This window comes from Erigeron canadensis, chromosome 5, assembly GCF_010389155.1.
Source record: "Erigeron canadensis isolate Cc75 chromosome 5, C_canadensis_v1, whole genome shotgun sequence".
NCBI classification, from domain to species: Eukaryota; Viridiplantae; Streptophyta; class Magnoliopsida; order Asterales; family Asteraceae; genus Erigeron; species Erigeron canadensis.
In genome coordinates, this window is record NC_057765.1 from 26,457,594 (window position 1) to 26,474,234 (window position 16,641).

At 39.1% G+C, this 16,641-nt stretch overlaps 1 protein-coding gene across 1 annotated transcript; it reads left to right on the forward strand.

Annotated features, from left to right (window-relative positions):
* The first annotated feature begins 655 nt into the window (after nt 1-655).
* On the forward strand, nt 656-5,094 carry LOC122601440 (uncharacterized mitochondrial protein AtMg00810-like). Its single transcript, XM_043774198.1, has 2 exons — nt 656-1,643; nt 4,943-5,094. The coding sequence occupies exons 1-2, from the start codon at nt 656-658 to the stop codon at nt 5,092-5,094; spliced, it is 1,140 nt and encodes a 379-aa protein (XP_043630133.1).
* Nucleotides 5,095-16,641: the final 11,547 nt, after the last annotated feature.

Consider the following 16,641-nt stretch of genomic DNA (forward strand, 5'->3'; position numbering starts at 1 on the left):
TTCTCCTGAAGTAGTTCAAGAAACTGACAATATCGCTGATGATGTCTTCCATGATGCCTCAGCGAATCTTGATTTAGGAGACACTGAGGATGACAATTCTCAGCAGGAAGAACATGTCAGTGACTCTCCTGTCAGCAATCCTGAACCTACCCTAACTGTTGATCTCTCTAGCTACCCAATAGTTACTGGTGATCCTATCTCCACCACATCTTCTGCGCCTATCTACTCTTCGATTCATTCTCCTGCACTCAAATGGACTACTGACCACCCACTTGACCATGTAATTGGTAATCCAACCAATGGTGTTCAAACCAGATCAGCGACAAGTAATACTTGTCTCTACGTAAATTTTCTTTCTCAAATTGTTCCTTCTAACATTGGAGAAGCAATGGCTGATCCCTCTTGGGTTGAAGCCATGCAAGAGGAACTTACCCAATTTGAAAGAAATTGGGTAACCCATTGGCGCTCGATGGGTTTACAGGAACAAAATGGATGAAGCTGGTATTGTTGTTCGCAACAAAGCCAGACTGGTGGCACAAAGATATACTCAAGCAGAAGGCATTGACTATGATGAAACCTTTGCCCCAGCACTCGTCTTGAGGTTATTCGCCTTTTTCTTGCTCACGCTGCTTACAAAGGCTTCATTATCTATCAGATGGACGTCAAGAGTGCCTTTCTAAATGGTGCTCTTGATAAAGAGGTCTTTGTCAAGCAGCCTCCTGGTTTTGAGGATCCAAAGCATCCTCACTATGTCTACAAGCTCAATAAAGCTCTTTATGGTCTCAAACAGGCTCCCAGAGCCTGGTATGATACTCTCTCTTCATTTCTTTTAGACCATAGATTTCATAGAGGAACCATAGATAGCACCCTCTTCATGTACAAAGAGAAAGCTCATGCTTTGTATGTCCAAATATATGTTGATGACATAATATTTGGTTCCCTCTCTCCAATGCTGTGTAAGAAGTTTAGTACTCTTATGTCAAGTACGTTTGAAATGAGTATGATGGGCGAGTTAACCTTCTTCTTAGGTTTACAAATTAAGCAACTTCCCACAGGCATTTTCATCAACCAAGAAAAATACACTAGGGATATGTTGCATAAGTTTGACTTCACCCATGTCACTCCCAAACGCACTCCTATGTCTCTTCCAAATAACCTTCATGCTGACCCAAATGGGAAGCATGTAAATCCCACTTACTTCAGAGGCATGATTGGATCGCTCATGTATCTTACAGCGAGTCGCCCTGACATTATGTTCTCCACATGCCTTTGTTCTCGCTATCAGACCTCTCCACGAGAATCTCACCTCCTCGCTGTAAAGCGAAACTTCAAATATCTTAAAGGTACACCCACCTTGGGTCTTTGGTATCCTAGAGATTCCAACTTTGATCTTGTTGGATTCTCTGATTCTGACTATGCTGGATGTATGCTTGATCGCAAAAGCACCAGTGGTGGTTGCCAACTGCTGGGAGGAAGACTAACTAGTTGGACCAGTAAAAAGCAACATATTGTCTCCATCTCCATAGCTGAGGCAGAATATGTCTCTGTAGCGAGTTGTTGTGCCCAAATGCTTTGGATGAAGCATCAACTCGCTGATTACGATTTGGAATACTCTAAAATCCCAATCATGTGTGATAATACAAGTGCTATTGCTATTACACACAATCCTATTCAGCACTCCAAAACCAAGCATATTGATATTCGATATCACTTCATTCGTGATCATGTCATGAAGGGAGATGTTGAAATCTATTTCATTCCAAATGATGATCAACTAGCTGACATCTTTACAAAACCTCTGGATGAAACTAGATTCAAACTACTTGTAAGCAAGTTAGGAATGCTGAATGGAGAATCAGCAACATGATTGTCATGTCTGCTACTCAGCAAGTGAGTTTGTCTTACTCGCTGATCCCTATTGCTTTGGGAAAAAGCAAAACAAAGGCAATGGAAAGCCAAAAGTTTCCATCTAGTCCAATAGCAAACAGTTATTGGTAAAGACTTGTAAAATCCGTTGATCCCTGTTGCTTTGGGAAAAAGCAAAACAAAGGCAATGGATAGCCAAAAGTTTCCATCTAGTCCAATAGCAAACGGTTATTAGTAAAGACTTCTAAAATCCGTTGATCCTTGTTGCTTTAGGAAAAAGCAAAAAAAAAAGAAATGAAGAGCTAAAAGTCTTCATCTAGTCCAACAGCAAACGACTGTTGGTAAAGACTTATAAAATCCGTTGATGGCTGACAATTTGCCAAAAATTGTTTTATCAGCGACCTTATGTTAGTCATAAGATCGCTGACCTTCATTCTCAAAAATTTGTCTCAACACCAAAATTAAAATCCTTCTCTTAAAAAGAGGTACTGAAGCATTTTATAAAATAAATTATTTTCATACTTATCTTTTCAACATTGAATAAAACATAGGACTACATCTGAAACTAACTATTTCGGATGCAACTATGTGTTAGAATATGATCACGTAAAATAAACGTATGTCCGAAAAGTATTTAAGCCTACGGGGTCACACCTCAACGTGAATGTAACTATAAATTAATTAATATATTAAATGTAATTTATTAATTAATTTGATCACGAAAAACTAACGGAGGTTCGTTAAAAGAGTTAAAAGTTAATAGTACTTAACTAACGGACTTAATGGAGAAGAGTAGGAATTAGGAAACAATTAGGAAACCCCTCTAGAATGTTCTAGGGGGGGGACGGTCGAAATAGGGTTCCCAAAACCCTAAGACTTGGCCATTAAGTTTCCTAAGCCTATAAATACAAACCTATGTTTAGTTGTTTTACACACAATTAAATCCAAAGGGTTTTTCTCTCCTCTCTTCTCTCTCCCTCTCTCGGCCGAAAACCAACCCACAAGGGTTTTGATTTTCGGTTTCTCTTAGCTAGGAAAAAGGGTTTTCGGGTTAGCTAGGTATTCGGGTTTATACAAAGAGTTGTTCGTGATCAAGTACTAGCATACATACGTTCCAACGTTGAGTGTGCAATCGTAGAGAGGTTAATTTAAACCTTGTTCTTGTTTCAATCTCTCCATTATAAGGTACAAATTCTATACTTTGGTTACTTAATTAAACTGCATAGATCTTGTCTTCCGTTGCGTGCTTTGTGATTTGATGTGATAAATAGTTATATAACCAACAGTGGTATCACGAGCCTACTATGTATGTTTTTTGATTACCAAAAGATCAAAACTTGAAGGGGGGTTAGGGTTCTTGATTTAAATAATTTCGATTATATATATATATATTGTTAAATTGATTTTGTAATTTAATTACATTATTTAAATATGAAAAAAGTTTTAAATATATATATATGGATCGAAATTTTCCAGAAAATAAAAAAAAATTGTTTTTTTTTAAGAGTTCCTAATCCAAGTTTTGATTAATTAAACATGTTTATGTGATAAATTGCATGTTTATATGTTGTACCTTTAATTTTAATTGTTAAAAAGAAGTAAAAATCATGAATTTTTCATGCAAATCATTCATGATTCTTACTTAGATATATTGATATGAAATCTTGATCATTAGGGTTAATTATGCTAGATAATTGTATAATTAATTGTGTGACAATGTGAATTTTTTCGTATAAACTTTATATTTTGCGACAGTTTACTAAAAAATTCATATCTTTTAATCCGTAATTAGTTAGAGGTCGTACTTTGAACTGTAGATGCTCAACACATAGGGCTAAAACTTTGTAGTTCTGGTCAAAATCTGAATCGGACCAGAAACAAGTCTAAACAGGTCGTGAAGCTACTGGATTTTCCAAAAAGCAAACTATGTGATTTTATGATAATTGTTTGTGATTTATATGTTTAAGGCTTACACAATCAAGGCAACTTGATGTATGTGGTCCTCTTCTTTGAAGGGGGAGCCGGATTAGACATGAATAAACCATAGTGACATGTTTAGGTGGCCCACCATAACTCGTTGCATGCTTAATAGTTATAATTTATGATTTTGCATATTTATTGAGATATAAATTGTGATGTAAAATTGTTTTTGAGAAAAGATAAACTTGACTAAGCAATATCGAAATAAGAGATGTTTTAATAAAATTGGAGTCCTACAACCTTGAGATACACCGGCTCACCCATTTGAACAAACTCTAAGAGAGGTATAAGTCGGAGTGCGTTAGCCTTCTAAAAGGGCGGGTTTTTAAATCGCGTTCATCGCATACCTTTGCCCTTGCGCTTCTTTGTGCGTTCAAATGGAGCTACCAAGCTCTCTTGTGTTGCTAAGACTATACAAATGATTTTATTAAATATTATGTTTAGAAGATATGCATGAATCTTCGAAACATAACTTTTTGATCACATATCAAATTGAATGACCCAATAAACTTAAGTCACTTGCCATCCAATTTGTCAAGGACATATGGGGTCGTCGTTTTACTCACTGGTACACAGTGGTGAAATGACGATTGCATGGCAAAACCCATTCACTAGTACATAGTGGTGGTCAATTTTGCATGTTCTTAGTTGGACGACTTAAAGCGAGTTAAGCGGTGAGACCTTGACCCGTGGCAAAAGATGGGACAAAACATGACTACAAAAGATCGCTTGATGAATCAAGTGTCTTACGTAGGTCCCATACTTTCTAGGAATTGCACTTGTAATGCAATTACTGATCGTCACTTACCTTTTGAGTGCAATTATTTCTAGCAGATCAACTGATGAAATGGTTGTATGTCAATTGGATCCTAGCCTTGATGAAATTAATTGTTTAATCTATAAACATTTGGGTAATTAATTTCTTAAGGAATGATTATCGAAAATACTGATTTTTGAACTTAATCTGTTTTGTAGATGGCGATGAATCCCTCCACAAACACCAATGCTTTTCGGCAAATGTTTGAAAGAGAAAAGCTTATTGGATCAAATTTCAATGACTGGTTTCGTCAACTACGAATTGTTCTGCGAGTTGAAGAACGTATGGATGTCATTGAAAAACAATGGCCTAATGAACCGGCTGAAACTGCTACAGCAGCTGAAAAAGCTGACTATAGAATTCAATACACAAGATTCAATGAAGTTTGTTGTTTGATGCTTGCGAGCATGTCTCCTGAGCTACATAAATAATTCGAACGTTACACTCCATATGATATGATCAGCGAGCTGAAATCTTTGGAATCAATGAAGTATGCTTATCATAAAGATGTTAAAGTTGGCATGATTCTAAAATCTCTTCCAAATGAATTTGAGAGTTTTGTCCAAAACTATAACATGCACTCTATGAAAAAGAGTGTTAATGAACTCCATGCTATGCTCATTGAATTTGAGAAGAAGATTCCTAAAAAGGCCAATGACTCTAATGTTCTTATGATCAAAGGGGGTCGGATCCAAAAAGCTAAAAGATCGCAACGAGCTAGAGGCAAAGCTGATGGCAATGGAAAGGGCAAGCAAGTTGCAAACCCTTCCAAGCCAAAGAAGACTCCTCCAGCTAAGAAAGAGCATCCGGCTAAAGACCAGAGCTATTATCATTGTAATAAAGTCGGGCACTGGAAGAGGAACTGTCCTAAGTATCTTGCCGAGTTGAACGCAAAGAAGAAGAATACTAGCGGCGCTAGTACTTCAGGTATCTTCACAATTGAATTATTTTCTTTAACTAAGCGTAAATCGTAGGTTTATGACACTGGCTGTGGAATTTACATCTGTAATGAATTACAGGGGCTTAGGAAAAGGAGGAAACTGAAGACCGGAGCTTTGCAGTTGATAGTGGGCAATGGTCTACCAGCAGCTGTTGAAGCAATTGGAGAATTTCATTTAGTTCTTCCTTCCGGTTTAATTATTGTTCTAGACAATTGTCATTATGCACCTTCTATTACTAGAGGTGTTATTTCAGTTTCTTTGTTGAAAGACAACGGATTCATTAATGTTTTTAATGATATTGGTATTTCAGTTTCTAAAAATAATGTTCATTATTTTGATGCTATTGCTTTTAATGGTATTTATGAAATTGATATGCGTGATTGTGTTTCAAATAATTCAATGTATAATGTTAGCAAAAGAGCCAAGGCTGACTTGGACTCTTCCTATCTTTGGCACTGTCGTCTTGCACACATTGGCAAAAACCGCATTGAAAGACTTCAATGTGAAGGGATCTTAAAATTGAATGATGAATCATTTGATAAATGTGTGTCATGTGTTTCTGGCAAGATGACACGAAAACCCTTTAAGCATTCGCCAAAAAGGGCTAAAGATCTTGTTGGACTCATTCATACCGATGTTTGTGGCCCATTTAAACATGTGTCAAGAAAAGGAGCTAGCTACTTCATTACTTTTACGGATGATTTCAGTCGTTATGGTTATGTTTACTTGCTTAAACATAAACATGAAGTCTTTGAAACATTCAAAGAGTTTAAGAATGAAGTTGAAAATCAACTCGGTAAAACCATCAAGATTCTTCGTTCGGATCGAGGTGGTGAATACTTAAGCCAAGAGTTTAAGGATTATCTTAAAGCATGTGGCATTGTCCAACAGCTTACTCCTCCATACACTCCTCAGCATAATGGAATGTCTGAAAGGAGAAATCGAACCTTGCTAGACATGGTGAGATCAACGATGACCCGTACAACTCTCCCATTTTTGTTTTGGGATTATGCTCTAGAGACTGTTGTACGCATTCTCAATATGGTTCCAACCAAGAAGGTAGACAAGACACCGTACGAATTATGGCATGGTGATGTCCCTAACTTGTCTTACTTAAGAGTCTGGGGATGTGAGGCACTTGTGAAGCGCGATACGCCTGACAAACTTGAACCCAGGACTACTAAGTGCATCTTTGTCGGATACCCTAAGGAAACGATGGGTTATGACTTCTATGATCCTGCCAAAAACACTGCTCGTGTAGCTCGATATGCTGAATTCTTTGAAAAGAAGTTAGTTCAAGAGAACAGTGGGAGGATTATAGAACTTGATGAGACTCAAGAGGAAGATGTGTCACCTTCTGAAGATACTAGCAATCATCAACTTGGGGGGGAAAATGTTCAAAGTGATGAACCTCAAGTCGATGATAATGAAGCGATTCCACTTCGTAGGTCTGAAAGGACAAGACGTCCTACCGAAAGACTTTGTCTGATGGTAGAAGAAAACGTTGTTGGAGATCTCAATGAGCCTCCGAATTTCAACGCTGCATTGTCAGATCCGGAATCTGACAAATGGCTTGAAGCTACGAAGGTGGAAATGAAATCCATGAAAGACAATCAAGTCTGGAGCTTGGTTGATCTTCCACAAAATGCTCAAACTGTTAGGTGTAAGTGGATCTTCAAGAAGAAGACAGACATGGATGAAAATGTACACACCTATAAAGCTCGTCACGTGGCGAAAGGTTATACTCAACGTTTCGGTGTTGATTATGAAGAAACCTTTTCTCCAGTTGCGGACATTAGAGCTATTAGCATTCTCTTAGCCATAGCAGCATACTATGACTTTGAGATATGGCAAATGGATGTTAAGACTGCCTTCTTAAATGGTTACTTGGATGAAGAAGTCTATATGGATCAACCGGAAGGTTTTATTGATCCGAAACATCCCAACAAAGTATGCAAGCTTCAAAGGTCCATTTATGGAATAAAGCAAGCATCAAGAAGTTGGAATAAACGGTTTGATGAAGAAATCAAAAAGTTTGGTTTCGTTCAAAATCTCGATGAGCCATGTGTATATCGCAAAGCTAGTGGGAGTAATGTTACTTTCCTTGTCTTGGATGTCGATGACATATTAATCATAGGAAAACACATTCCAATGTTGCAAGATGTTAAGTCCCGTCTTGGAAAGTGTTTTGCCATGAAAGATTTAGGAGAAGCGACATTCATTCTTGGAATCAAAATCTATGGAGATAGATCAAGGCGATTAATTGGACTAAGTCAAAGTGCTTATATTGATAAGATCTTGAAGCGATTTAAGATGGAGAACTCTAAGCGTGGGTCTATACCTATGCAAGAAAGACTTAGTTTATCTGTCAAACAAGGTGCTTCTACGCCTAGTGAGGTGGAGCGTATGAGTAGAATTCCTTATGCTTCGGTTGTAGGATCTATTATGTATGCGGTTAGATGCACTAGACCCGATGTGGCATTCGCGCAAAACATCGTAAGCCGATATCAACAGAATCCTGGTGAAAGCCATTGGATTGCTGTTAAAAATATTCTGAAGTACCTACGAGCTATTAAAGATATATTTTTGGTGTATGGAGGAAATCCAGACTTAGAGCTCAAAGTAACCGAATACTGTGATGCTGGATTTCAAACTGATAAAGATGACACGAAGTCTCAATCAGGATTCGTCTTCGTTTTAAACGGAGGAGCTGTGGATTGGAAAAGCAAGAAGCAAGCCACAGTCGCCATGTCTGCAACAGAGTCTGAGTACATTGCCGCCTCAGAAGCCGCAATGGAAGCAGTCTGAATAACGAAGTTCATTAGCGGGCTTGACGTGATCCCCTCAAATGAATTACCTACTAATTTGTACTGTGATAATACCGGTGCATTAATCATTGCCAACGAACCCGGAGTTCAGAAAGGTGCCAAACATTATGCTAGACGATATCACTATGTTCGAGAGCAGATCAAACTAGGAGAGATCAATTTACTCAAAGTTTACACAGATTTTAACTTAGCTGATCCTTTCACAAAAGCTTTGTCTAGGCCCAAGCTTGAAAGGCATGCCGATGGCATAGGACTTAAATTAGCTAGTTATTTCATGTAAATCTGATGTTTCGGTGTTTGGATAAGGGATGTTAAACAATTTATATTTTTCATAATGAAATAAAGTACTTGATATGTTTGATTTCATTCAATATTAAATTGTGTCCTATATTTGCATGTTTAATCCTTGAATATTTCATATAATATTTTATATTATTAAATATTCTAAATTTTCCATTGTCGATTAATTATATGGGAATATAATTAAACGAAGACAAATGTGAGTGATTGGTTATATTCTTGGAATATGTAATGGATGGTTCCCACCAAACTCACATGATATCCATAGCGGATGCATATCGGACTACCCCACTAACGAATTATCACTTTATGGATCGACGTCATTAAGTGAAATTCGCAAATGGTTACTTTTATTGATCCTTAGACTTGAGATACAAGTAGGTCAGCATATATGAATTGCACTTACTTGATATAGTTCTAACTCACCTGAATAAGGGGTACATAAAGGGCTATTTTCAGAAAGCGTCATGAAATATGATGACTGACACGTGTAGTCAATATAGGATTTGTTCCTTCAATTTGAAATTGAAGTATGATACCGTTTGGCGCCCTCATTAGGACTAATTAAGATGTTTGCATGGCCGTGCCCAAATAAATCCAGATAGTTCTCGATTATATTTGGTAATCATTAATTAGTTATAGAATGAGAAACATAATTGTTAAATTATGAAATGATCTCGATCCATATTCTTATTTAACAAAGGTATCTGAACAAAGGGATAATAAATGCCTTAACCATCTAAACTGTACTTAAATGTTTTCGGGAGCATTGGCGTGTTGCTAGACGTTTACCAATGTTATTACCTTCATTCGTTACGAGCTCAAGTGGGAGCTGTTAGAATATGATCACGTAAAATGAACGTATGCCCGAAAAGTATTTAAGCCTACGGGGTCACACCTCAACGTGAATGTAACTATAAATTAATTAATATATTAAATGTAATTATTAATTAATTTGATCATGAAAAACTAACGGAGGTTCGTTAAAAGAGTTAAAAGTTAACAGTACTTAACTAACGGACTTAATGGAGAAGAGTAGAAATTAGGAAACAATTAGGAAACCCCTCTAGAATGTTCTAGGGGGGGGGGACGGTCGAAATAGGGTTCCCAAAACCCTAAGACTTGGCCATTAAGTTTCCTAAGCCTATAAATACAAACCTATGTTTAGTTGTTTTACACACAATTAAATCCAAAGGGTTTTTCTCTCCTCTCTTCTCTCTCCCTGATGGTCCAAGAATGCACAACTTATGTTTAATTTAGAATACAAGAAAGAAAATAAGCAAGCAAGTAAGTAACAAGAACAATGTAAAGTTCAATTGCAATACATCAATGCAAGGATAATCATATGTATCATTGATTAAACGATGATTACATGGTTGATCTTACACTTGACTTACAAGAATACAAAAGAACAAAGATAATTACTAAGTCTAGACAGAAAAGAAAAACTTAAGCAATTACAAGTGATACACGCTTTTTAGACGGCAAGACGCAATTTAACACACTGTGGCTATGTTGCTTTATATAGGGGAAGACTTAGGGCAACATAGCCTGCTTTGATTGCGACTTGATGGTGGTTGTCGATTTCTAATTGGCTCATGGTACTTGAATCATGTGCCTATTGTCTTCTATACCAAATCGGGTAAGAGAGAGAAGGAATCCTTGCTTTGGTCCCAACATGTACACTTTCCATTCAAGGCAAATTACAGTTGGTTAACCACCATGTGACCTTTTTGTCTTTATGTAGTTTGAATATTTCCCGCCATGAGGAACTTAGGTCAGCATGCATCCCGCTGAACAAGTCTCTTCATCTGCTGATGACTTGCTAGAGACTTGCTGACGACATGTGTCAGATTACAAGTTTCCTTCAGCGAATCCCAGACTTAACAATCTCCCCCTATTTGCTGAGGAGACTTGCTGGATAACAATTACTTTTAAAGATAAAGAATGAATATGAACTGAAGATGTCTTTTTATATCATGAAGTGAATTACAAGTTGAGCATAAAGCTTTTACACAATAGACATCTAAAGATTAGCCGCCTCTCTCTCCCAAGCATCCTCCTGCTTGGCAATTCTAAGGACTGGATCATCTCTTCTTGTTGGCTTCAGTAGTTCCTCATCAATCCTGCTGATTACAGAGCGAGCACTGATCATTTTTGCAAATCTTCTTCTGATGCTGATCAGGTAACCAGTGGATGCTTGTTCAATTTCTGCCAGTCTGAAAAAGAGTTGATCATTCCTGAAGTTTTGGAAGAAAATGCCAGCAGGTTCTTCAAGAATTTTCTCTTCTTCAAAAGAACTCCTGGGAGGAAGCCTCAGATTTAATGCTGCATCACCAGAGATAGGAGGGAGGTCAACAGGCAAGGGTTGTGTAGCAAGCTTTCTTTTTAGGACACGCCTGCCTGCTGAGGAGGATACAACTGCTGGAGACCCGAAGACTGCTCTCAGCATGGGAAGGTCTGCCTTGAACTTTGTTTCAAACTTCAGTGCCTTTTCAAAATAACTTTTCAGCATCCCCTGAAGTTGTTCATAGCTGGCAGCCTTTTTATCCTTAATGATTGTATAGATTTCATACCATTCTGAAGCCCCCAAGTTAGTCACTTTTACATCTTCAATCTTAGTTGGGGCACTGTGCCCTTCTCTTAGGAACTTCAGATTGGTTTTCGCTCCCATGGCAGCTTTGTGAACTTCAACTGCTGTAATTCTCTCTGGCCTCTTTCTATCATTCATTATTTTCAACCACCTGGCCTTTCTTCTTCAAATTTCTCTCTTTTTTCTTTTAGTAGCTGCTCTACATCAGCTTGCTTTTGTCTGTAGAGAGCTTCAGGCCCACCAGTGGTTAGCAGCATTCTTTGTTCTCCATCCATCTCATCCTTTTCAAGAAGGCTAGCTGCTTGATATATTCAAGGCTTTTCTTCTCATTTTCCTTGTTAGCTTTCAGCCTATCCAGCTCCTCCAGGGCCTCCTCTTGAGTTTTTCCCTCAGCAGTGATTGATAAAACATCAATGACTTGAAATTGATTTCCTGCTAGGGACGTGATGGATGTATTCTGTGCAGTCATCGGCGAGGGATGAAAGAAACCGGTATCAGTCAGCTTCTTTCTCTGAGCTGCTGTTATTCTCTGAGCTGCCCTGACTGCACTAGGACTTTCTTCAACTTGGGGAGCTTCAGCAACTATCCGTTGTTGCTCCCCTCAGCAGATGCTTCTAAAGCCGTCTCCCCCTCAACACTAGCAGGGAGAGCATCGGTCCTTGTCTCCCCTTCAGTAACAGCAGGGGGAGAATCCACCTTTTCTTCACTGACGGCCATAGCCGCTACAGTGTTTTCTTCATTTACAATCTTGTCAGCTGAAGCCTCATAAATGTCATTAACAGCTTTATTTACTGCTTCACTGACAAGTGCCATTACAGCAGCAATTACTTTCTCCCCCTTGGAGGTAGTATCATTAACTACTACCTCCACCGTTGCTGCTAGAGCAGCCTGCTGCTGAAGAAGTTGGGACAACATCTTCTTGATATCCCCAACTTCTTGCTCCAATTTTTGTTGGCACTTACGATCTTCCTCAATAAATGAAACTTGAGGAGGAGGAAGACTGGCCACAGTGGTTTCCAAGGCATTGATAGCCTTGGTGTTTTCTTCAACCTGGATGGAAAGACGAGAAACCAGGTTGGCCACTGTTTTTACTTCAGCAACAGCTGAATCACTACTGCTGCATGCTTTTTGTGCTGAGAACCGTACAGCAGGTGCCATTTTGCACAGCGATCGAGAGAGCCCACGAATGACCTGCTGATCCTTTTTGATAGAGTTTGTATAGGTGCGAAGTTTTTCATGATCAACAGCCATAGATATAGATTTTTCTTTTATTGTCTCAATGCTGGCAGTGTTTTCATTCTGCTTGCTGTACCAGTTCTCCAAGATCTTCACCAATCTGTCATCTTCATGAGTTTTGAGTTGTACAGCGATTGTGGCAGCCTTGGTGAGATCATTCAGTTGGTGTTCAACTCTAGTCAGCCTGTCAACGATTTGAGAATCGACAGACATGACTTGAGGTTGCACCTTAATTACTTCAGTATTAGCTGCTGCATTATCATCAGCAGCAGCTTCTTGTGCACTTTCGTTAGTCGCTGCTGCAATGTAGTCAACAACAGCAACTTCTACATTATCGTTTACGGCTGCTGCTTTTTCACCATCAGCAGCAGCAGCCTCTTCATCCGCCTCCATATCACTTGCTTCCATTTCATCAGCCTGGATGGAGGAATCCAACTGGAATTCATCCGCCACAAACTCTCCTAAATCCAGGTCACTCTCATCATCGTCATCATCATCATCATCATCATCATCATCTTCAATATTTTCACCTACCTTTACACCACTTCCTTCAATTGCCATCCCTTCTCCAGAAACATTAGAGGGGTAGGGGAACCGGGTGCCTCACCAAAGCATCATCGGCCGTAGATTTTGTTGTCTCTAGCATCACCTGTGATATGGCTGCTGACAACGACTCAGGGGGTTGAGAAGAAGAGGGAATGATTAATTCGGTTGACTCAACTCTAATGGGCTGGGGTGGTCCTTGATCTTCACCAACCTCGCCTACAGAAGTTTGAGGTGGCTGCTTGCGGTTACCCTTTTTCTCGTCAGCAGCCTCAAAAAGGCTGCTGATGGGCTGGCTGGGTCTCTACTGTCCTTGGGCAGTGAGGACTTCTTAACCTTAGTAGTTTTGCCCTTTGATACTCGCTGCTGCTTTTTTGGGACAGCAGCAAGAGGTGAAGTGGAAGAAGAAGAAAGTGTTTTGGTTTTCTTGGGAGCTTTGGAGGTTGCTGGGGGATTATCAGCATACCAGCTCCAGCAGGGTTGGGTCTATATACATCAGGATAGACAGAAAAAAGTACCTGTTTCATTTCAGGGGTGAGTACAGCGTACTTGGAATCAAATTGTTCAGGATCACAAGCAGGAATCTTGTACACAGAGCTTGCAACCCTGGGAGAGAGAATGAATTGTGCCCCTTCAGGGAGATACTTTTCCTTCAGCTCTTTCTTGAAAATTAGTGAGAGAAAGCGAGTGAAGGGGACAGAGTTTGATCTGTTCTTGATAGTGACCTTCCCTTTTAAATCTTCAAAAATTACGCTGGCAAAGTCAATGTTGCGACCGTTTGCCAGCGCATAAATCATCTGCATTTGTGCAGCAGTGGCCTGATCAAAAGAGCCATTGTTGCCACCCAGACACTGAATTACATGGGTGAACAGTAGCCTCCAAACACCAGGCAGATATTTCTTCTGTGGGTTGCTGTGCACAGGTTGTGCAGGTTCAGTGTTGGTCCCGTAACCAATGGTTAACAACCATTCCTTCCAAACTCCAATGGGGACCAACTCCACATATGGATGCTCTTCTGATTGTTTGGGAAGACGAAGAGCCTCTCTCAATGAATCTACCGAGATGGAGATAGTATGTTCTCCTTTAGTACAGTTCCAGTGATGGTGCTACTGGCAACCTTGTAATCACATGTCCACCAAAACTCTCTAAGGAGGTGGACAGACATTTCTTTAGGGTCAGAATAGATGGCCTTTCTGGCTGGGCATCCCATAATGAAATCCAGCATGGAGAAGTACCCTTTTATTTTTGATGGGATCTCTACAGATCCCAGATAGTTGTTGGCCTTAATGACCAGTTTTGATGCTTGGAAAGATACTTGATTAGAAGGATTTATGCCTTCATTATCAAATACCTTAGAGTTGAGATAGGAAATGTTTTGTTGCTCAGATGAAGAAGTCATTTTTGATGAAAGTGAAGAAAGATTTGAGTGAATGAATATTTCAAGGAAATAAGAAAGATTTGAGAGAATATGAAGAGTTTAAGAGAATGTGAAAGATTATTAGAAAGAAATGAACGTAAGAGAGGGTGAAATGGAAGAGATTTGCATATATATGGCATGGATATGGGTCCCATAACTGTAAAAGTGAGTTGTAGTGGGTACTCTCTTTCATACGTGGCAAACAAAAAAAAATTATTTTGAAGTAAAAGGACACTGTACCTATATACGTATGAGAGATGTATGATGTGACCAGAGGAGCCACGATTTCAACTGCACTCGAGTTCATACGGCGTATACAGTGTACAAGTAGCCCATTTGGGAGTAAATCGAGGTAACCGTTTGGGATACATATAATATAATATTAACAAAAATACGTAGTGGAATACACTCAGATATCTTGAGGTATCCACTGAAGAGTTGTATAGTTTTGAAGAAATAATGGTTACCAAGTTTTTATCAAAAAAATGGATGCTGATGATATTTAAACAATTTTTGGCAAATTGTCAGCCATAAATGGATTTTAGATGTCTTTACCAGTAGCTGTTTGCTGCTGGACTAGATAGAGACTTTCAGCACCCTATTACTTTTATTATGCTTTTTCCCAAAGCATCAGGGATCAACGGATTTTAGACGTCTTTACCAGCAGCCGTTTGCTGCTGGACTAGATAGGGACTTTCAGCACCCTATTACTTTTGTTATGCTTTTTTCCAAAGCATCAGGGATTAACGGATTTTAGACGTCTTTACCCTCAGTCGTTTGCTGCTGGACTAGATGGAAACTTTTGGCTTTCCATTGCCTTTATTTTGCTTTTTCCTAAAGCAACAGGGATCAGCGAGTAGAATGATGAGCTCGCTGATAAATTTGACTTAAGAAGTCGCTGCTCATCTTCATAAAAGGAATATGGGCAGCAAAACATGAGTGATCATGTTGAATTTGTAAAATCACCATTTAACATACCCAACCTGCTGACAAGATCCTTGAATCTCTTTGCATCTAGAGGTTTAGTGAAGATGTCAGCAAGTTGGTCATCAGTGGGGATGAAGTAAATTTCAACATCCCCTTTCATGACATGATCATGAATGAAGTGATACCTAATGTCAATGTGTTTAGTTTTGGAATGTGAACTGGATTATGTGTGATAGCAATAGCACTTGTGTTATCACACATAATGGGGATTTGGAAAAAATTAGGTCATAGTCAGCAAGTTGGTTTTCATCCAAAGGACTTGTGCACAACAACTTGCTGCAGACACATACTCTGCTTCAGCAGTGGAGATGGAAACTGTATGCTGTTTCTTACTAGACCAACTAGTCAGCCTTCCCCCCAACAGTTGACATCCACCACTGGTACTTTTCCTATCTAACATGCAACCAGCATAGTCAGAGTCAGAGTATGCAACTAAGTCAAAGGAAGAATCCTTGGGATACCAGAGACCTAAAGAGGAGGTCCCTTTGAGATATTTCAAGATACGTTTGACAGCGAGAAGATGGACTCCTTGGGGATGCTTGATACCTTGCACAAAGGCAAGTAGCAAACATAATGTCGGGACGACTCGCTGTGAGATACATTAGAGAGCCAATATTCCACGATAGAATGTGGGATTCACATGCTTACCATCAGGGTCAGCATGGAGATTGTTAGGAGGAGACATGGGAGTAGACTTAGTAGTTATATTAGACATATCAAATTTGGCCAGCATGTCTCGAATATATTTTTTTTGGTTTATAAAGATGCCATCAGTGAGTTGGCGAATTTGTAAACCAAGGAAGAAGGTTAGCTCACCCATCATGCTCATTTCAAAATGAGAGGACATTAGTGAGCTAAATTTGTTGCAAAGTTTCTTACTGGAGGATCCAAATATGATGTCATCGACATATATTTGTACATAGAGAACATGAACACCCTTTCTATAGATAAAAAGGGTGGAGTCTATAGATCCTCGCTGAAACTCATGAGAAAGAAGAAATTCAGAGAGGGTGTCATACCAAGCTCTGGGAGCTTGTTTAAGACCATACAATGCTTTGTAAAGACGATAGACGTGATTTGGCTTGGTTAGATCTTCAAAACCAGGTGGCTGCTTCACATAAACTTCTTCTTCG